This window comes from Trachemys scripta, chromosome 5, assembly GCF_013100865.1.
Source record: "Trachemys scripta elegans isolate TJP31775 chromosome 5, CAS_Tse_1.0, whole genome shotgun sequence".
NCBI classification, from domain to species: Eukaryota; Metazoa; Chordata; order Testudines; family Emydidae; genus Trachemys; species Trachemys scripta.
In genome coordinates, this window is record NC_048302.1 from 119,946,616 (window position 1) to 119,969,905 (window position 23,290).

General features: G+C 42.8%; 1 protein-coding gene across 5 annotated transcripts in view; it reads right to left on the bottom strand.

The window, feature by feature from the left end:
- The window catches only part of HTT (huntingtin), a 217,061-nt gene that overhangs the window by 132,678 nt on the left and 61,093 nt on the right, over window positions 1-23,290 (bottom strand). For all 5 annotated transcript variants that reach the window (XR_004645949.1, XM_034772451.1, XM_034772453.1 and 2 more), the window contains 7 exons: window positions 18,635-18,775; window positions 14,481-14,639; window positions 14,298-14,395; window positions 12,150-12,289; window positions 11,358-11,421; window positions 10,103-10,203; window positions 7,732-7,878 (listed from right to left, as the gene is read on the bottom strand). Coding sequence is in view for 4 of the 5 variants with exons in the window: in XM_034772451.1 (XP_034628342.1) it covers window positions 7,732-7,878; window positions 10,103-10,203; window positions 11,358-11,421; window positions 12,150-12,289; window positions 14,298-14,395; window positions 14,481-14,639; window positions 18,635-18,775 (850 nt within the window). In the remaining variant the exon portion in view is untranslated. The remainder of the gene's footprint in view (window positions 1-7,731; window positions 7,879-10,102; window positions 10,204-11,357; window positions 11,422-12,149; window positions 12,290-14,297; window positions 14,396-14,480; window positions 14,640-18,634; window positions 18,776-23,290) is intronic.

The window sequence follows — 23,290 nt, forward strand, 5'->3', positions numbered from 1 at the left end:
ATAGCTACCCACAGTGCAACGCTCCGAAAGTCGACGCTAGCCTCGGTACTGTGGACGCGGTCCGCCAACTTAATGCACTTAGAGCATTTTATGTGGGGACAAGCACAATCGACTGTATAAAATAGATTTCTATAAAACCGGCTTCTATAAATTCGACCTAATTTCGTAGTGTAGACATACCCAAAGTAATGACATTGCTTCCTTGTAGTATTAAATGAAAAGGCTATTAAAGCTTTGCAGTCTGTATTTTGTACTATTTCTTAATTTGTTTTAGCTTTATTGTTTCTGTAGCACTGTGAGCACATGACATTTTACAAATAAGATAATCAAGTCCCTGCCCCGAAGAGCTTACAACCTAAGGCCTGAATTCTGCAACTTGATCCACGCAGCAGGCCCTTATAACTATATGGCTCAGCCTGTCTCCAGACTCAAGAGAAACTGGAAAGGTGTATTATTAAGAACATAGTTGACAGTAAGGGAGAGTGATGGGAGACACACTATCAAATTAAAAATTAAAAACCTTAAATAGAGTAATTCACTTCTAAGTCATTCTGATTCTCATGTTTTATAAAGGGAGAGTTTGGGGTTCTAATAAAATATTTTAACTAATATTGAATCATGTAATGAAGGCTGTTTCTTCCATCCTTGGAAATGTACAAAATGGATTTACATTTTTACACCGGTAGGTATTTTAAAGTGTATGTAAGACGATAAAAATGACCATGTAAAATACAGCACCTTAAGTGAAAGACAATGTGAACGCAGACATGTCAAGTAAGAGCCGTTTCCTACTTCACCAACAAATGTTTAGTTGACCTATTGATTTTTGAATGCTCATACTGGATTTCTTTCTGCCTAGCTGACATCTTACTGATGGCCTATGTTCCAACTCCAGAATATTTATTGCTGGTAGTGATGACAGAGGCAGAATTTCCAGACTGATTTCCTGATCTAGGCATCAAGAATATGGAAAGAAACAGTTACTTACCTTGCTGTAACTGTTGTTCTTCAAGATGTGCTGCACATGTCCATTTCACCGCAGGTGTGTGTTCTCCTCATGCACAGTTGTCAGAGATTTTTTTCCCCCCTCAGCAGTACTCATCACGGTGACTTGAGCACCCAATGCCACCATTCATCACTGTGCGGTGGTCTAAGAGGGGGAGCCGCCCCCAACCCTCTCAGTTCCATTGTGACTCCAACTCAGAAGCGAAGGTGGGCAGGTTGTGGAATGGACATGAGCAACATCTCGAAGAACAACAGTATGCAAAGGTAGGTAACCATTTCTTCTTCTTTGAGTGATTCCACATCAGAATTCCACTGTAGGTGACTCACAAGCAAACGGCGGAGGAGATGGATTCGGAGTCTATCTAAAAAATGACTACAGGACCACCCATCCAAAACTGGCATAATCTCTGGACTACAGACGATGGTGTAAATGATAGAGGAAACTAGATTGCCCTTAACCCTAAGATTTTTCCCCACTCTGTGGGAAGGAAGGTTGAGCAGGCAGACTTACTACTCTTAACTCCCTCACATTTATGCGAGTTTCTAGGTCTTGAGATGACCCAATGTGAGCTCCCCAACCTAAAGATGATGTGTCCATGACTAGAGTGAGTACTGGTAGTGTGAGAAGGAAGGGAATGCCCATGAACACTTTTAGAGGATCTATCCACCAGTCTAGAGACAACAGGACTAGCTCTGGCACTCGTACCACTTGTCCAAATGGTGACAACTCGGGGCATATACTTATGTTAGCCATGCTAGTAGCTTCCTGAACTGCAGTCTGGCATGTTGTACTACATAAGTACATGCTTCCATGTAACCCAACAGCCTGAGACACTTGAGTGCTGTTGTGAGCGGACAAGCTTTCATTTGAAATACTAGGTTTCAAATGGTTTCAAACTTGTTTTGTGGTAGAAAAGCTCTGGCCCTGTAGAGATGAGGACTGTTCCAATGAATTCTATTGTCTATACAGGTTTCAATATTGATTTTTCTTGATTCACTAGGAGCCCCAGAGCATTAAATACGGATAAAGGGGTGGATATCCTGGACACAACCAGGTACGGGGAAGACAGATACGTAATTTTCAAAGAAGATTTGCTACCACCACCAAGCAATTTGTGAATACCCTACGAGCAGCTGCCAGGCTGAAGGGAAGCATTGTGAACTGATAGTGTCAACTATTCACCACGAACCTGAGAAACTTTTGATGGTTGGGACCAGTGTTGCCAACTCCGTATAGAATGAAGTCATCAGACAAACCCTGAAAAGTCGCAAAATGTAGCTGTTTAAGCACTCAAAAGGAGTCTGAAGTGTCACTAAACAAATTTCCAGAGAATTATATATATGTGTATGCACCCAGGTGAGTAGAGTCACAAAATCATTCACAAGCAGCTCAATAATGTTAATAAAATTCATTCCATGCCCTTCTTACTATGTTCTTTTGCACACTAAGTCAATGTCATTACATCTCAACTGAGCATGTCCTCGGAAGGAATCACATTCCAGGGCTTCTTGGGCTGTGATCACCATAATAAGCAGGCGAGGAAAAGAAATTTGTGGAAGCTAGTAAGATACTTCGCTAAAGCCAGGGGCACTTTGGAGAGAGCAGCACATTAGCCAGGGTTTCTTTTTGCCCAAATGTGTTCTCTCGATGCTCCGTCATAGGTGAGGCACCCTATGGTGAAGGGAAAGATGGCTAACGAAGTGGGCAGGTGGGGGAGGGAAGTTAGCCGGCGAGGAGAGCTGCATGAATAAAGGGTGGGGTGGGATGAGGCAGGGCCATGTGCCCAATGGGGACGGGGCACCGTGCCGCCAGGGATGAAGCCCTAACTACAGGATCAAAGGTGGAGCTAGCTTGATTTCAAGCTCCCTTTTACTCCTTCCCCAGGCGTGGCCTGGGGTTAGCTGCCCAGCTGTTTTCAGAAATCAAACCCTGGAAGCTGGGGGATTGGGAAAAGGTCCAGCTAGCTGATTTTTGGTTTTAAATCTACTTTCTTGGCTCCTTGCAGCACCGAGCTCAGGTCAGGCCGGTCTTCCCCCGGCTCTGGCTCTCCCTTACACTAACCTGTTGGCTCAAATCCAGGCTGTCTCGGCTACAATTATCCAGCCCCAGCTGTACTGGGCTACAGTGTACAAGCGGAGCTCGGCACTCCTTGTCCCAGTCTCCTGGTCCCAGGGAAGTGACCTAGGGTAATCGTGTGAAGTTTTACTTTCTTCAGGAATTTGTTCAACTCTCTTAGATCTAATATGGGCCTGAGACCTCCTTTTGTCTTGGGGATCAAGTAACAGGAATAGAAGCCTTTTCTCCTGAGGTCCAACAATACTTCCTCTCTGGTCCCTATCTGGAGAAGAGATTGGACCTCCTGCTGAGGGGCAGTCTTATGAGAGTGGTTCGTGAAGAGAGAGACTGGGAAGGTTTGAAGTACATTGTATGGCACACACCTGTTCCACTGTGCTTAAGACCCTCTGCTCTGATGTTGTGTGGGCCTAGGCACTTAGGAATCAGGACAAAAAACTGGTAAACAAAAAAGGTAGAACAGACCGAAGTGAGGAGATATACAGTCCTCAACAACCCCATCAAAACGTCTGCCTATAAAAGGTAGCTGGATGCGATGAGCTCACTGACACTGAAGAGGAGGGCGCCTTTTATAGCTCCTTCCCTTTTTCCTAGTCATATGTTGGGGACACCAAAGCTATGGTGTCGAAAGAGTTGTTGATGAAAATGCTTTCTTTTAGTCACTGGAGTGGTTTATTCCAAGGGACTTAATTGTTGCTATAGAATCTTAAAGACTTTGAAGCCTGTCATTTCTCTCAGAGAACAGGGTCAGGCCTTCAAACAGACGGTCCTGTATGGTCTGCTGTACTTCTGTGGGTAATCCAGAGGACTGTAACCATGACCACCTTCTCCTGGCACGGCCCAATCTTCACTATCCGGACTGTCCTGGAGGGCAGTCTTAGCAACTAGTTAACCCTTCTCCTCCATCACTGAGAACTCTTGCTTGAAATCCTCTGGTAATTTGTCCTTGAATTTAGCAATGTTCTACCAGAGTATGTAATCTTATCGACTCAGAAGTGCCTGCTGGTTTGCAATCCCAAGCTGCAAGCCCCCTGAGGAATAAAGTTTATGACCAAAAGAATCTAATATTTTTTGAGCATTTGCTCTTAGCTGTGGAGGCTTGGTAACCCTGCCTTTCCCACTCATTAGCAGCTCCTACAACGGAAAAAATGTGTATACCCTTTAGAGGGGTACAAAATACCTCCGGTCAGCTCGTTTCACTGTAAGAGCCAGGGAAGAGGGTGTCTACCACAGAGTCTTAACCATCTCCATGACTGCTTCATTGACTGGCAGATCAACCTTAGAAAGGGTGGCAGATACTAGAATGTCCACCAACTTGTGAGAATTCTTCAGTGCCAAGAACTGAAAACCACCTGTTTCAGTGGGTCCTGTGGTCTTCGGAGGAGATAAGTCTCCCACTGTATCAACTGCTTCATCTGGTGACAAAGACAAAGATGCAGCCAGCATCTGAGGTGGTGGTAACTCCATAATCTGTGGTGGAGAAGCTACCCAAGAAGGCTGGTTGGTCAGGACCAATCAGAATACTAGACACCGGAGAGAGATGCTCTTGGGGCCCAGTACCCATTTCAATATCAGATATTGGGGAACAATGTTCCCAGTGTCATCACGTCTGATGCACTCCCCACAATTGACGAGATGGTTGAGATGAGGTCCTGACTGGAAGAGGGATGCCCCATGGAGCCCAGAGTGGCTACTGGTATGGACCCGGGACCCATCCTTTTCCAGGCCATTGCCCCTTAGAAAAAGGCCAATGTTTGGGTTGCTGCATTGTTCATGGCCATGACAATCTTGAAGGAATGTAAGTGCACTGTGTCCCAGCACTTCTGAGTCTGAGTAGTCAGAAGCTTCGCATAATGGAGATGTTGATGCTGACTCTACCAGAAAGAGGTAACCTGAACCTGGGGATGGTGATACCAAAGGAAGAAAGGGAGGCTTCCCTTTTGATAAAACTGGTTTGAGAAGAGGACTAGATAGTGGTACTGGGGAGTTCTCGATGCGGTTAGGGTTGAGCTGTGGGTGCAGGAAGCAGTTGGATGGTTTCCAATGCTGATGAAACCCACACCAAGAGACTGTATATGCCTCTGGGGCAGATGGGAACAGCATCGACTGTTGGCTCCTCAAATGCTTCTTAGGGGACAGCCTCAATGGACCTGGCACAGGCCCAGAGGCATCAAACCCCTCTTAATAGGCAAGGCTCCTGGGGCAGCTCTCTCTGCTACATGCTGACTAGAGTCCTTGCCCCCATCTCATCTCAACACCAATGTGGAAGAACAAGATACTGAACCCGAGGAAGGTCTGGGTCTCTTCTTCAGTACCAAGGATCAGGACCATGGAGCTGAAGATACACATGATGGAGCACTGTGTACCGATGGTGAAGTATTTGGGGCGCTCTCCCCACGCAATGTCTCAGCTGGAGGGTCATAAGCTTGCTTCCATAAGCAAGCACTTATGTCTCACTGCTCTATCCTTACAGCGTGGTTTGAAGCCTTTGCAGATGTGACACTTGTCACTAACTTGTGCCTCACCCAAACACTTCAGGCAGGTCAGATGAGGATCACTGACAAGCATGGGCTTTGAGCATGTCCCACAGGACTTGAACCCTGGGGAGCCCAGTACTGAGAAAAGAAATGATCCCAAAGGACACAAAAAACAGAAACCTAACACTAATTCACTTGAGAAACTAACAATAATTAACCACTATTTACGAGGAATGAGAAATGCAAATGAATAAACAAGTCTGAGATCACTCTGACAACCATCACTGGGAGTACGTGGAGAGGGGAATCGGGGACAACCCCGCTCTCTAATACCAGCACACAGTGGCTTTTGGCAGCAGTGGGCACTCAAGCCATGCGGACAGATACCGCTGAGGGGGGAAAAAAAAATCTGATATCTTTGCATGAGGCGCACACATCTACAGTGGAATTGCCATGGGAAATCACATGAAGAACCACTCACAATTTCCTTTTATAGACCCTTTTAAGAATATTACCATGTTTTAATCAGTCTAATATAATCCTGTAAAAACAAAAAAAATGCTCTTTCATAAAGCACATTTTGCACTTCATTATATGAGGTTACATCTTTCATCACTGAAATTGAATGTTGGAGGAAATAATATAAGCATAGAATTAAAATAACTATCACTTAAAGTTTAAACAGAAGAAAGAACTAATGCAGCAAAACACCCTACAACATTAACACAACACACAAGTTTTAAGGAGGAAAAACCTTTTCCTCCAGAATAGAATATATTTGACTTATTTTGTACTATTCCATTACATATAAGAGGTTTGGTTTTAAATGTAACAAGGAAAAGAGGTGCAACTGAAAACACAAATTATTTTAATAATACTGACCAAAAAAAAGGGACTGACTTGGTAGATATGAACAGATCATATAAAAAAAATAAAAAGACAGAAATTCATGGTAACTTACCAAATGAGATCAGTGACTATATAATTCAGTGTTTTGTCAGAGACTGACCAGAGACTGATGCTTCAGAAAAGTTCCCGGAAAACCTACTGTGGCAATTATGGAATTATCATCCTCCCAAAACAGAAAGTTTCTTCCTAATCTCATCAGTTGATGGTTGAATTATGTCTTGAAGCATGACGTTTATATCCCTCTTTAAAAATGTATGCTAATTTACTTATGGGTGGTTTCATTAATATAAAATGCCACTATAATGGAGAAATGAGTTTCACAGACTAGTTGAATTTTGTGTTAAAATGTATTCCCTTTTATCAGTTTTAAATTTATTACCTTTCACTTTGAGTGTCCAATGGCAGTAAGGTTAAATGGAAGACAGATGTGACATTGGGTGCTCCTGATTATCTTATGGCATTCCTTATTTTAATACCTCTGCCACACTGCCTCTTATTTGTCTCTTTTGAGAGCTAAACATTCCCAGCCTTTTCACTCTCTTCATATCTAAGTTTATTCATTGTTCTAACCATTTTCATCATCCATCTCTGGATCCCTTCTATCATCCCCATGTTTTTTGAGATAGGGTGACCTGTACATTTGGGCCACAAAAACAGATTTTTCATGAAATAATATGAGTAGAATTAAGAATTATTTTTAATGTTAATGTAAAACAATTTACATAACAATTTCCTTGTAGTGTTAGCATTCCAGGCACAACAGCATTATGCTTGTGGATGAAAACTAAAGGTTCAATTGACTAAATAGACTGGTCTAATTTCACAGCCTAAGCTAAATGAAGTGCAAAATGTAAATAGCACAAATGACTGAAGGGTAATTAGATTTATAGTATTAACTTTTAATAATTCTAATGGATTAGAAGCCAAGGCAAGATTTTTTTTTAAATCATCACTGCAGTGGATAAAAGCTTTTAAGTTTTGATGCTAATTTTAGGCTCCCATATATAAAAGGCTTAATTTTCAAAGTGCTGAGGATTCGCAGCTCTGATTGACTCTAAAGGGTCTGCACCTTTGAAAAAAATCAAGCCTAAAACCTCAACCCTGAAAAGATGTTGAAGTAAATGAAGATACTCACAGTACATAAAATTAAGCATGCACTTAAGTCTTTGTGGTAACAACAGCGCACTTAACCGAATTTAGGCACTTAACCGTGGCCAGTGTTTCTTTAACTAGAGCAAGGCAAATGCAATACTGCAAATACTGTACCTGGTGATAGTGCTCACTGCAAAGTGAGATGGAGGCTGAGTCTCATGCATTAGGAGTTTCAAGTAGACACTGCTTTGGTCTCTTGCCACAGCCACTACTGGATCAGCCTGTCCTTGGTCACAATTATAAAACAGCTTTGGTACAAGCCTTAAATAAAGCAGAAAACGTAAAATAGTACGCAAACCCCTTTTTTAAAAGATAGATATCACAAAAACTGATCTAATGTACAATTTAGGGAGAAGTGTCGGTAAATCTGTGCTGATTTTTAAAATTAAAAGTGTTACTCTAAACTCAAACTCACACTTTCTCCTCAAACATTTAACTCAAAGGAACCATTTACATCCTTACTGGAGACTTTAAGACCACCCACTTTTCCAATTTTACCTTTACTCTCACCGTCCTCTATTGTGGCCACTAGCGTTCCAGTAAGGAATACAATAGATTCACTCTGGAAACAACGTAATTTAAAAATATCTGCAACAGTGATTGGTGCTGAGTAACAAACAACAATTTTCTTCCCCTGCTTCTTTCCCTCTCTAAGATTGATGCCGCTTACAGAGTGAGGACACATGTCGAGATCTTTAGCTTCTGACTCCAAATAATTCATAGAGCGACACATGCACACACTCTGGTGAGTCAACTGACTAATTTTACAATGCTAGAAAAGTTGTAGTGCACTGAAAACTAAACATTGAGCCAGATTTCGTGTGTAAATTATAATGTGATGTTACAATTCATTTTTGTTAACATAGACGGAATTTAATAGCCCTAGAAAATATAGTTTAGTGACAGGATAACCCATTGACCAATACTTCCAGATTGTTCACCCTAGATTTTGAGGATCAATCTTTTGCAGGCTTGTATAAAACCACTTCGACTTCGGACAACAATTCTTTCCCAATCCCTGCCCTCTCCATTGTCACTTAATATTCTGGCAACTTTCCCATTCAAGACAAAGGCAGAAGAACAGTCTTTTGTGACACTAACTTATGTGCCACACCACTGAATCAGATGTGGACATGGGAGATACTGAAGAGTGGCACCCCAGGGATTCAAGTATCAGGGGGTAGCCATATTAGTCCGTATCTACAAAAACAACAAGGAGTCTGGTGGCACCTTAAAGACTAACAGATTTATTTGGGTATAAGCTTTTGTGGGTAAAAACCTCACTTCTTCAGATGCACAGAATGAAAGTTACAGATGCAGGCATTATATACTGACACATGGAGAGAAGGGAGTTACTTCGCAAGTGGAGAACCAGTGTTGTGTTACTCTTTCATTCCCAAATGCCATTCTTGAATATGGTAGCCATATATGATCTGCTACAGGATTGGCTGCTATGATCCCTTACACAAGACTGAAAAATAAGTACAGTTCCTGAACTCTAGTCCAAGCTTAACCACCAACTCCCTCCATGTCACTGAATAAATCACAACCTCCTGGAGTCAGTTTCCTCATCTGTGTACTGAAGATAATACACCTTAGATTCTGGGGGAATTCTGCATCACTGTGCAATGCAGAATTTGTGCAGAATTAATGTTCTGCGCAAAATTTCCTGTTTTCCCCCCTCACAGAAATGGGCTGCTGGCTGCCGCTGAACCAGCAGAGCCCAGCTTCCCAGCTCCAAATAGAAGACACTGCAGCAGGGAGGGGGAGGGAGCTGGAGGGTCCGGCAGTTGCAGTTCCCAGCATGCCCTGAAGGAAGGAAGCGACGTGCAGGAAACGCCATACAAGTCTGGGACCCAGGATCAGGCTGTTTCTCCCTCTGGATCCCCGGGCTCTGGGGGAGGATGGGGTGCAAGTGTCTGGGCTGGGGAGGCACCCCAAGGCTGGGCTCGGGGTGGAAGAGGGGGTGTGGGAGTCTGGCCCCAAAGCTGGGCTCTGGAGGGGATGGGACAGAGAGACAGGAACTGGGTTGTCATAGCAGTTTCTTTAACACTACTCCCGGGGGAATTTTTTTGGGTCTGTAACAATACAGACATACCTATTGACAGGTATTTTCAAATAAATTACCAAAATAATTGAAACTGGTGCGATTATATAGTGTTATTTTGACAAATAAAATGTGCAGAATTTTTTGGCACAGAATTAACACCTCAGGAGTAATACCTCAAAGGGGTATTGTGAAGATTAAATGTTTATGCAATGCTTTGAAAAATGGAAATCACTGTGTGATATTTCAAAACAATAGGTGATTCAGAACTAATGTATTCCTTCCATCACAAGTAGAGTGTGTGTGTGTGTAGCTATAGATGTACATAAAAACAAGGATTAAAATGTAGAGTGTTAAATAAGTGCTAATATTATTTAGTTGCAGGTACAGGAAGTATTAGGCTAGCATATTATTAAAATCCTTTGTTTTAGCTTATACCTCATCAAAGAAGCTGCAGCTATGTGTCTCACTCTGGGGTCTTCATCACCAAGAAGGTAGATTACAACATTGTTGAGTACTCTGTCCTGAAGTTTTAATAGCTATGGGAATAGATTAGTATAAGCAAAGATGAAACATCATAGCACGTTTTCATTGCTCTGACCAACTTCACAGCTTATTAAAGATGTATTTTGTAGGGTCAACATGTAAAAGTATGATTCCTTTGTAGACAGAAGTACCTAATGTAACAGTTTTACTTCTACATTGCTGAACAAACTGTTTATTTACATATGGAAATAATCTAAACATTATAACTTTTTAAAATCATACTCTAAAGTTCTCTATTTAAGTAGAAAAGCAACTTTACACCCAGTACTAAGAATTAGGCAATGATTCAGCAAAGCACATGTGTAAATCCTATTGGCTTCTGTAGGTCTTAAGCACCTGATTAAAATTAATCATATACTTAAAGTGTTTTACTGGATCAGTGCCTTAAACGCCAATCATACTGCTTTGATAGAATATGCAAAAGATAGGCTTCTTACCTAAGTTCCCTGTGAACTCCGCGGCTGCATGGCCATTCAGCAGCCTATTTAGCACCGCACAGACACGCAGGGAACAAGCCTGGGGACCTGCCACAGCTAGGGGAGGGGCACCCCTACCCTGGCCCAAATGTGCCCCAGCCCCCCTGCCCCAGCCCCAATTCTGCCATGGCCAGGGGAGAGGTGCCTATCCTGCAGCCCAGCCCTGGAGCTGCCGTAGCAGTGAGAGGCACCTCTCCCGCCAAGCCCAAGTGCTGCTGCGAGGAGAGAGAGCTGGAGGGAATCCTCTCTCCCCACCACAGCCCTCCTGCACCCCAAACCCCTCATCCCCAGCCCACCCCAGAGCCCACAGCCCCAGCTGAAGCCCTCACCCCCTGCACCCAACCCTCTGAGCTCCTCATCCTCAGCCCCACCCCAGAGGCCACACCTCAGCCCTGAGCCCCTCATCCCTGGCCCCACCCCCAGCACCCAACCTTCCGCCCCAGCCCTAAGCCCCGCATCCCCAGCCCCACGCCAGAGCCCGCATCCCAACCCTCTGCCCCAACCCTGAGCCCCCTCCCACACTCCGAACCCTTCCACACCACCCCCACCACATTAATTTTTTTATGTGCACCAATATGAAGGTGATGTGTCACACATCACCTCCATATTGGTGCACATAAAATTCATTCCGCACACAGGTGGGAAAAATTAGAGGGAACAATGCTTCTTACCCCAGTATAATGATGAACACCTCTGTGCAAATTGTCTGCTTTTCCTTCCAAAAAGCTAACTAACCTTAATAGATAAAATGGATAAAGACAAACCACGTTACTAACCATCATTAAAGTCACAAGAATTTTTCTTAAGTATTAGACAGTGTAATTAATTTTTAAAAGAATTAAAATTTACTTTTATTAATTATTTAGGCAAAAAGGTCAGAATTAGCACATTTTTGTTAATCTGTTTCAAAAGACAATATATTGAAACAACATTCTAAAGCTTCCAACATGCTCAACTAGGTTCTGGTTGGGGCAATTTTGTATTAATTTATTTTTTAAAATAAGACTTCTATCTCAAAAAGCCTTTGGAGAGTAAGGGAATGTAAAAGCAAGGGCATAAGTGCAGTATTATTTACCCAAACAGTTTTTTGGAATAAGCGAGAAGTGGAAAATAGCTGACAAAAACTAACAGAAGGAAGGAGCTTAAAAATTGTGGTGCATCTAGGACTCCAATAGATTTCACAGGAGTCCCCAGTTATTTTGAACACTGGGCTATATCTATCTGTTTACAGTTTCTTAGATGACAGATTCAAGCAGATTAAAAGAACACACAGAAGTTGCTAATGTGCCCAATCCTGTAAACACTGGTGTTAATGGCAGCTTTCTAGTCAGTCTTGAGGATTTGTTTTATAAGAGGTTCATTAATTTTTCAAACTATTCAAACTTAAATTCACAAGCTAGGTTTCCCATACAAGGTACTGTATGCACAGCTAGAACACAACTTAATGAAATATGCACACTTACCGGAAATCTATCTCAGCAAGAGTTTCCAGAAGCTCTGTCCTTACTAGCCAATAAGAACTATTCTTCAGAGTAAGGAGGTCGATGATTAACTGTAAACCTAGTTCACTATAACTGCTACTGCACAAGCTCATGATGCAATGCTAAAAAGGTAGAGAGACAAGTTTTTAATTATTATGCTACCTTTTATTGATTTACAGAGCGTCTCTTCTTGCACCAACTCCATGCTTACACATATAAAAACCTAAAACCAACCTATTGCAGGGGCCAAAGCAGAGAAACTCTAGAGCACCTCTACAGGGGCTCGGCACTGAGCTTAGGGAGCTGCTAGGAAAGTCTGAAGGCTCCAAACTCTGGCAAGAGACCTCAAGACTCAGCAAGACAGCACCTGAGGGGCCACGAGCTATAGGGCTTGAGGGATGCTTGAAGGATACCTCTAACTACTCAAAAACCTCTTCCCTAGTGAAGTGACTCCTACCGGGGGGAAAGAAGCAATATTAAATTTAAATGTCAAAGCAAAAGACTGAGTCATACCTCCTTGGTTTTATCCCCAATTCTGTGCTGGCTCACTATGTGTTCTTGGGCAAGTCATGTAACCTTTCTGGATTCTTCTACCTCTATGCCTCATTTTACCTTTCTACAAAAGTAATATACTTCTCTCTGAGAATGAATAGCTGTAAAGTGCTTTGAATTACTTATGCTGAAGGGGACTAAGTGTTATAATCGTAGAATATGCTTAATTGAGGACTACCCAAATTTAAGTGTCCAAAGTCACATCCAGCCACCCCTACACCTCCCTAAATTTTCCAAAATTTTAAAAGACTCTACACCACACTTTGAGCAACAATTGCCTAAATTTAAAATGGGGAATGCCACTAAAAAATGGAATGAATTTTAAGTGCAACCACCTCATACGTACACACATACAATCATCATGGATTACAGGGTAAAGAGCCCAGCTTCCATAAAATGTGAACTTTTTCACACATTTAAATGACTACATTTCATTGACCGGAGCTCCTCCAATTCCATTCCAAACCCTCTTCAATTCGGCTTCTTGTGTTCTAATTAAACTGCTCTCGCCAAAGTCTAATGACCTCTGCTTAGCCAAAGCTCCAAATCAGTATTCCAACCTCATCTTCCTTGACCTGTCAGCCACCTTCAACACAGGGAACCATATTCCTAATCTTGTCTCCCTTGGCTTCTGCCCTCTCCTGATTCTCCTACCTCTCAAATCATTCCATAAGTGCCCTACTCAACTTTCTGTGAGGGTTCCACAGACTCTTTGGTCTCCTCCTCTTCTCCCTCCCCATCTTATCTCTAGGTAATGAGACCCACAAACACAAATTCAACTACCATCTCTATGCTGACAACTTAGAAATCTACCACTACTCCAGACCTGTCTCCTTCTGTCTAACCTAAAAATTTCTGCACGTCTCTGATGTTTCTTCATGGGTGTGTAGCCATCAACTCAAGCTCAACATGGTTTAAACAGAGCTCTTAATCTTTCCCCACAAGCTTGGGCATTCTCTCTCTCTCACTAGGTCCCCACATCCAGGGTATGTATAAATCTTGCAGAATCTTCTACATAACATCTTTAAGATGGGACCTGTCCTATCCAACACAGCTAAAACTCTGCTCTCATCTCAATTACTGCAATTTCACTGGCCCTGACAAATGCAATCTTGTATCAAATATAAGTTGTTTGTCTTCCAAGGCTCTCCACAATCTTTCTTTGACTACCAAAATGTTAACTCCCACCTATTATCAACCAACCAACATCAGCCTCCACTGCCCACTTACTAAAAACTTTTCTCATGCTAGGGAGCAGCTCCCAGTGAACCCCTACAAAGTGCTCTCGTTATCCTCCGAATTCTCCTTGACTATGATGTTTATAAAAAAAATTGGAGAATGGTTAGGCCACTAGGTGCATTAATAACTACTGCCCATCATGCTAATCAAAATTATCTAATTTCCTTGAATTCTTCCATCAGTCGGTATTTGTCTCCTCTCATACTTTGACTGTATGCTCTTTGGGGCTGGGACCATCTTTTTATTCTGTGATTTTTCAGCACCTAGCACAATAGAGCCCTAGTCCATGACAAGGGCTCTATGGTAATATAAGCAAAAAACAATAGAAATTTTGCTTACCCTCACAGCTGCGCAAGCCAGTTTGCATGTAACGGAGGATTCATCTTTCAGAGTTTTCTGTAAGAGAGGTATACAGTCTACCAGAGAAAAGAGATTTCCTGAAAGAAAGAATAATGAAACAATAAGGGCAAAGTTTTCACTACATGCACCAAAACAACCCCCTCAAAATAACGCAACTGTTACCTGTTGAACTTCTGACATTTGCTAGCCAGTTTTCCACATCAAAACGTGATTTATTGAGAATGGAGTAGACAATGGTTCCACAAAGAATGGCAGTAGCTCCTCTAATCTGGGGATCTCCATGATCAATATAGTTCAAAACATCCGATACATACTGCTCTTCTGAGAAAATAAGTTACTACTTTATTTTAAAAATACTAATTCTAGGATTTAACAAGTCTTCTATTGACATTTCATTCCTTACAACAAATGTAAAATAGACTGCAGTAAATCAGTTATAATAAACGAGGCACAAAGTTTCATCAAAAACAAATAAAATGAAAGCATGTTACTATTTTCTATCATCCAAGCATTCACTAAATTCATAATGAAGCAGCACTTTTGGAATGATACTTGCGGCCCAATTAATATCTAACATAGTATAGAACAGGTAATGCATTAGAAGACCACTCAAACAATTTATTCCATTAGTGGGAATCTTTAAATCAAGATGGGGGGAGGGATAGCTCAGTGGTTTGAGCATTGGCCTGCTAAACCCAGGGTTGTGAGTTCAATCCTTGAGGGGGCCACTTGGGGATCTGGGGCAAAATCAGTACTTGGTCCTGCTAGTTTAGGCAGGGGGGTGGACTCGATCCCTTCCAGTTCTAGGAGATGGGATTTCTCCATTATTATTGGGTGGTTTTTTTAAAGAAAATATTATATACCTCTACCCCGATATAACGCGATCTGATATAACACGAATTCAGATATAACGCGGTAAAGCAGCGCTCCGGGGGGGGGGGGAAATGGGCGCTCCGGCGGATCAAAGCAAGTTTGATATAACGCGGTAAGATTTTTGGCTCCCGAGGACAGCGTTATATCGGGGTAGAGGTGTATATATAAAATATATAAAAATCTAGTTCAACTAGAAGTTATTGGATTTGATACAAAAATTACTTGGTGAAGTTCTATGCTCTGCATTATGCAGGAGGTCAGACTAAATGGTCATAATGGGCCCCTCAGACCTTTAAATCTATGAATATTTTGTCCTTGCAGGATCCAATAAGTCTTCTCCGTCTCTAAGCCCAATCCTATAATATTCTAGCATAGTTGCAAAAATTACAACCACCAATCCTTCAAAGGACTGCATTAACAGGCTACATTAACAATAATGTGTTAACCCTCCGAGTGCTAGTACATCATTTAGCAGCAAGGGATTCCCTGGGAAATATCCCTCCCTCTTCCACCCTCTAACTTCACCACCTCACCCAAGCTGCTATTTAGAAATCCACTACCCAACTACAAGATACCTAAAAAGCACCAATCTGTATTTTTTTAAGATAAAAATCTGAAAGAAAATCTCTACACTAATTATACTGAACTTAAAAAAAAAAAATCATGTGTGTAAGTTTCAGGTCATTGTGATTTAAAGATAAATTAGAAAGTCCTTTAGTGAGCAAATGAAGATATTTGGTTAGATTATTGCTAATACCATAAATTAAAGAAACCAAGGAGGGTTCAAAGCCCTTTTTGAGAGCAGCCTCCATTTTTCTATCTGCAGGCTCTTCAGGGAAGAACTCACCTTCTGAGGGAATAACCTTATCCCTGGAGAGGGACACAACAGCGACATCAACATACAGCCCTTTGGTTCCTGAATGTTATAGAGTAAGGTTGTTCTTGTTAACACGCTCGCCCTTATCAGGCTTGTTCCACTCATCCCTCATCATTTCCTCAAAGGAGGAGCAAAGGGGTACTGCAGCATCAGGGGAGGATTTTGAAATAGAGAAATTTACTCTGAGGCTTACTCACTGGAGCCAACTCAGATTTCAAAGCCAGACAGCTCATCTTCCCCAGTGGAGGAGAGGGAGGAGAGAAGGAAGACTCCCCTCTCCTGCATATTTGGTGCTTTGTCTTTCCCACTTTAGCTTTTCACGTTTTTTTTTTTTTTTTTAAACCTTTTTGCACACTTTGAGAGCATAGAAGTTCTACTGCAGCTTTGGTGAGGCTTTTTGCGGCTTGCCTTTCTTAGGGCCTGGAACCCTCTTCAGCGGTCTGTCTCAGAACCCTCGCCCACAGGGTGCCAGGGGGAGGGAAGGAATTCATTGTCAGAGTCTTCCTGGTTGGAAGGAGGGAAGGGGCTGATTAGAAACCCAGCTTCTTTCCTCGGGGTGCTCAGGACCCACTTTAAGACTTGGATTTATGGCCCCACGGGCTTCCCTTCTTTCTTCTGCAGAGGTCCCCTAGGACTTAATCCCTGAGTCAAGTGGTCAGGGTCCTTGCTTTTGGAACCTCTTCCTGCCCTGCACTGGGGTTCCTGATCCATTTTTCTCCAGTTGGAGTTACAGCTGCCTCAGTGGGCAGCGACCTATCCAACTCATTGCCCCAAGACCTAACAGAGTTAGGGATGGAAGGCTGGGTGCAGGCTGAGCACAACTCTCCATCTGCTGAGCCTGGGAAGGCTACCTCACATATAGAGCACTGCCTGGATTTGCTCCAGTGCTTTCTTTGCTGCGCTACCATGCCTGTAAGGGGCAGAGGAGCCTTCACAGAGATGCTGCAGTGGAGGCTCAAGGAGGACTGAACCCCTAAGGGGTTAACCAACCCAAGGAGGAGGAGGAATAGCTCTCCATTACCCAAAAAACTGGGCAGTAAAGTTAAAATAGAAGGAATAAGGGAGGCAGCAAAATAAACACCATTGTCTGCTGCTACAGAGACAGACAATCTGGCAGTAAGCAGGAGCAGAGGCAATGTGACCAGACCACACAGCACCAGAACACTGACCCGCCTCCGTTAGCTACAGATAGAGGAGCGCAGTCCAGATACCCAGACCTGTGAGAGACAGTAGGCTGCAGAAACAAACTTTTAAAAAAATACAAATACCACAATTATGATCTGGTCTGACCTTCTACATAACAGAGGCCATAGCATTTCACCCAACTCCTGCATCAAACCCCTGACTTCTGGCTGGCTAGAGTACCTCTAGAAAGACATCCTATCATGGATTAAAACTTCAAGTGGAGCAGAATCCACGACGTCCCTAAGTAAGTCATTCCACTGATTAATTACACCATTAAAAATTTGTATCCTATATTCTGTCTGAATTTGTGTAGCCTCAACTTTCAGCCATTGGCTCTGGTTATGCTTTTGTCTCCCAGATTAAAAAGTCCAAAATCATCATCAGAAATCTTTTCCCCCATGTAGGTACTTAGACTATGATCATATCACCTAACCCTTAAACTCCTCTTTGATAAACTAAAGAGATTGAGCTTAAGTCTTTCACTATAAGGCACGTTTTCCAGATCTCACATATTTCTTGTAGGTCTTTTCTGATCCCTTTCTAATTTTTCAGCATCCTTTCTTAAAGTGTAGGTACCCAAAACTGGAGATAGCATTTTAAGTAATGGTCTCATTAACGCTGCATACAGAGGTAATACCATTTCATATTCACATTTATACATCAACGGGTAGCATCAGCCCTCTTAGCCACTGCATCTTACTGGGAGCTCATTTTAAACTGGTTATCAACCAAGACCCCTAACTTCTTTGCAGAGTCACTATTTTTGCAGGATACAGTCCCCCATCCTAAGTCTGATCTATATTCTTTGTTCCTAGACATATAATTTTGCATTAGGTGTAGTAAAGGTGAGATCTAAAACAGGATTCCTGAAGTGTAACACTCAGGCTTGGTTGACACTTAGAAAAATTAAAACCTGTTAAAAACCCTAGAACATTTGTAGAACTCTCTGCATCCACACAGACACACCAAATGGTTTACAAACAGTTGTGAAAGGGGCTAATCATTTAGAACAGATTACCATTAGCATATTTAAAACTGGTTAAACTAATTGGTTCAGTGCCAGCATAGCTGTAGGCAAGCAAAAATGATTTCATTAGTTCTCCTGCTACTATCCCATAGTGCACTGGTACTGCTGCAAATTCTCAGTGTCCATTGCTTCTCATAGCCAAGTGGGAAATGTGGGCATTGTAACTGAAATAGTTTAAGACAGCACTAGTGTGCACTTAATAGAGTAATACTTAAACTTATGTGACATGGCTAGTATACGTGAGCTCTGTGTACACAAAAGAACTGAACTGAACATTGAATTATGTTTTCCAAAGTCAACAAGTTAAAATGTTTCACAAAAGAGTAGGGAACTATAATGTAAACCTCAACATACCATATTCTTCTCCCATGGTTTCAAGAGGTGTCTTATACAGTTTGCTGAAGAAAGATTCAGGATGAAGGGCAACAGCTGCTCCAACACAACTTACTGCCAATGCTTTTACACTGACCCTCACATCCCTATCAGGAACTAAAGCTGTAAAAAAGAAAAAAAAAGAAAAATGCTGAACATAAGTAACTACTTTCAATTGTTAAAGAGCAAAAGCATACAAAATTAATATCCTGTTACAACTTAACCTGGATAAATATTTTTGACAAGGTATTAATGCAGACCCAATAATTGCATCTAGTTATTAGAATCATTTATATAGCACCTTCTTCCTAAAAAATTTCCAATTGATAAACATCGGCTTTCTCCATTCACTGAGAATGTGGTAGCTACATTAGCAGTGCACAATATTACATAGTTTAGGACAGGAAAGAATATATCAAATCCTAGTGTGACATGCTTATCTAAGTTTTAAAACTACAGCTATCCCCACTGCAGAAGCAGACAAAATCCACGTAAAAAGAAGGGATGGGCATACTGAGCCAGAAAGTGTTTTTGAAAATAGCTCCCTGACATTTTATTGCAGCATAGTGATTCCAAAGGCAAAATAATTGCTGTTTCAAAATACAGTATTCTAGATTATCTAAACTGTGTTAATTCGTACAGGAAACCCATAAGAATTTTTACTAAAGGCATAAAAATGAAAGAATGTCTGCTTGTCACCCAAGCCTATAATCTTGGCACCATCCTCTCTTTAGGTGCTCCCATCCAGTCTATATCTAAATACTGCTTATTCTTTCTGCGCAACTTCTCTAAAATACGGCCTCTCTTATCCAGCCATGCAACTAAAACACTAGTCAAAGCTCTCATCTCGCCTCTGGCCTTGACAAATGCAATCTTACTCCACTCATATCCATTCAGAATGCTGCCGCAAAGATCATTTTCCTAGACCAGGGTAGGCAACCTTTCAGAAGTGGTGTGCCGAGTCTTCATTTATTCACTCTAATTTAAGGTTTCGCGTGCCACTAATTTTAACGTTTTTAGAAGGTCTCTTTCTATAAGTCTATAATATATAACTAAACTATTGTTGTATGTAAAGTAAATAAGGGTTTTTAAATGTTTAAGAAGCTTCATTTAAAATTAAATTGAGAGCCCCCCAGATCGGTGGCCAGGACCCGGGCAGAGTGAGTGCCACTGCAAATCAGCTCGCATGCCGCCTTCAGCACACGTGCCATAGGTTGCCTACCCCTGTCCTAGACTGTTCGCTTTGATCACGTCACCCCTCTTTGAATCCCTTCATTAGCTCTCTTCTCCATCTCCTCAAACATTAACTGTTTTAATTCACTTTCAAGGCCTTCCACTATCAATATACACACTACCTATCATCTCTCACTTGCTGTCGATGCTCACTTTCGATCAGCTCATGATGCCAGCCTGTACTGTTCACTTGTTAAATTTTCAAACAACCACTGCTGTGCTTTCTCCCATGCTGCTCTACACACTTGGGAGTTGCTTCCCATAAGCATCTGCAAAGCTACCTCATTACCCACCTCAAAACTCTCCTTTCCTGTGATGTCTACAAAAAACTTGACAACGGTTAGGTTTGTTACCAGGGACCACTTGTGCGCAGGGACCACAACATGTCATGCTGACAAGTTTTATCTCAACTTTTCCTAGTACTTCCCCATCAGTCTGTATCCATCTGGTATCTCTTGTCATATATTTAATCTGTAAGCTCATTGGGGCAGGGACTGCCATTTTGTTCTGAGTTAGTGCAGCACCCAATGAAGTCCTGGTCCATGACTAGGGCTCCTAAGTGCTATGGTAATAAGCAAATGTGGGTGAGGAAAGATTCCTTTTGCCTTTGTTAGTATTCTTACATTTCAAGGTCAAGCTGACAAGAGCTCAAGAATGAGGAAAAACAAGTCAGTCACTCAGGTCTAACACAGCCACATCTAACTGAAACTGTAAGGAAAATTTCCACTGGGCAGAAATTATTTACCTAAATTGGAATGTGAGTGGGACAGTGAGGTTGAGAAACTCTCCTACCCTTGCAGAAGTGCTACGGAGGTTTTACTATCCATAAATAATCAGTAATTGTGTGTTACATCTCATCTGAAAGTGGGCACCTCTAAAAACATCCCTCATATAATGTCGGGGTATTGTTATAGGTTCTGACAGAGATCAGAGTGGCACTAGTGATTATTAATAAGGCTAAGATTTTATTACAGATACTTTTAGTAATAAATAAAGCAAAATCCATGGAAGTCCGTGACCTGTCCCTGACTTTTACTAAAAATATCCATGATAAAAGGGGAAGGGGCTGGACAGATGCTGGATGGCTGGAAGCTTTAGGCTCCCACACCGCCACCAGCTGCAGGGTTCCCCTACCCGCCGCAGTGGCAGGGAGCTGCTGGGGTCCTCCTATGACCAGCAGCAGCCGTCAGCAGCTGGGGAGCCGCAGAGGTCCCCCATTCTGCCACTGGCAGCCGCGGAGCTGCTGGTCCCCATGCCGCTGCCAGGGAACTGCGGGGTCCACTGCCTGCCCACGGCAGCTTGGAGCTTGGGGGCCCCGTTGCCTTAGGTGGCGGGGTACCTCACAGCTCCCTGTCACTGCGAGAGGCTGCTGGACCCTGCAACTCCCAGCCGCCAGGGCTGAAGTCACGGAGGTCTTTGGAAGTCACGGATTCTGTGACTCCCGTGACTAAATTGTAGCCTAAATTATTAACGTTTATAGCCACAACTAGATTATAAGCTTTTCAGGGCAGGAGCTAGGTCTTATTTCTGGAGTCCATAGGATGCTCAAGAACAAAATGAAAATAAGGTATCCTTCATGAACCAGTTCCTCCCAGGCAGAGCACAGGAGGAAGGTCTGGGTTTAGTTTTTTAAGTGCAAAGGTATGGAAATCAAGAGCCTGGGAAAATAGTATTTAGATTTGCCAAAAACAGTGTGCGACTTTGGGTGAATAACTTCAGCCTCATATCACTCTTTTGAGGTAAATATGCTGATTTCACAGATGCATAAACTGTTCGTTTATTTGTAAAGTGCTTTGATATCTTGAGAGGAAATTTGCTATAAATCAGGGATAGGCAACCTATGGCACATGTGCCAAAGGCAGCACACAAGCTGATTTTCAGAGGCACTCACACTGTCCAGGTCCTGGCCACCGGTCCGGCGGGCTCTGCATTTTAATTTAATTTTAAATGAAGCTTCTTAAACATTAAAAACCTTATTTACTTTACATACAACAATAGTTTAGTTATATATTATAGGCTTATAGAAAGAGACCTTCTAAAAATGTTAAAATGTATTACTGGGACGAGAAACCTTAATTATGAGTGAATAAATGAAGACTCGGCACACCACTTTCTGAAAGGTTGCCGACCCCTGCTATAAATTATAAACACCACCTCCAAGAACACCCTAGGTTTTCCTTGAAGACTTCCCCTTCCAGTCTCCCCACTAAGCTTATAAGAGAACTTATGAGAACACAGCTGACAGTAGTATGGCTGTATGGCATGTAAGGTGTGGTGGGGGAGGCAGGGAGGAATATCTCCTTTCACCATGTGTGCTCCACTTCAATTAAGTCAGTAGGAATTATACACTCATACCTGGGGGGGGAGAGGGGAGGAGGGGGTGTTGATGGACACGACCCACCACAATGGCCACTATTGCTGAGAGACTTTATAAGAGAGATTCCTTGGCAGCAACCATTCAACCCCAATTATGGTGTTAATTTAAACAGTAAGGATAGGCCAGTGCTTAGGGCATCAGCCTAAGACTTTGAAAATGTGGGTTCAATTCCCTACTCTGCCACAGGCTTCCTATGGGACCTGACAAGTCACTTAAGACTGAATGCATCAAAGGAGTCTGGGCTCTTAAAAAAAAAAATCACAAAAACCACAATGTGATCCACAAAGCCTGAGTTAGGTGCCCAGGCTCCCTATACAGTGAATGGCAAGATATAGGCTCCTAAGACTGCAATTCATAAAAGCGAGCATGCTAGGTGGCTCCCCGCCTAAGCTACCCAATAGGAGATGCTGAGGAAAGGGGAATGTGCTAAACTCCATTCCTCTCTCAGAGATGGGTGCCTGACAGCAGAGGCGCACCTGTTTCTGCTTCGTAGTTCACAGCCAGGAACCTTCTTTAAAAGTAGATGCCTATGCCATTTTACATTGTGATGGTGCCCACACACCTGGTAACTTTCCCCCCAGTGGTTAGCACTCACTTGTGATGTGGGAGACCCAGGCTTAAGTCTCTCCTCAGGCAAAGAGGGGAGAAAGCATTTGAACCGGGGTCTCCCACACCTTTCAGAACCAGTGCTCTAACCCAGCGTTTCTCAAATGCGGCCACCAAGGGCTTCTCTTGCGACCACAGCCTCCTGGGCAGTGATTGGGAGGGGAGCTAAGCCCCCCCTCCCTTGGGGCCGCCCAGAGGTGTTAGGTCATCACCCCTCTGGAAACACAAATGCCGGAGGAGCAGACAGCTGGTGAGAGTTCCCCACCTTCCTGGGAGTGGTGGAGCTCAGGGCTTCAGCACTGGGGTGGCGGGAGGCAGGCTCCAGCCATTCAGCGGCGGGCTCTGGACATGGGCACTGGCTGTGTGGCGGCAGGTTCCAGCCGCGGGCTCCATCCCTCAGCCGTAGGACCCAGCAGGCTCCA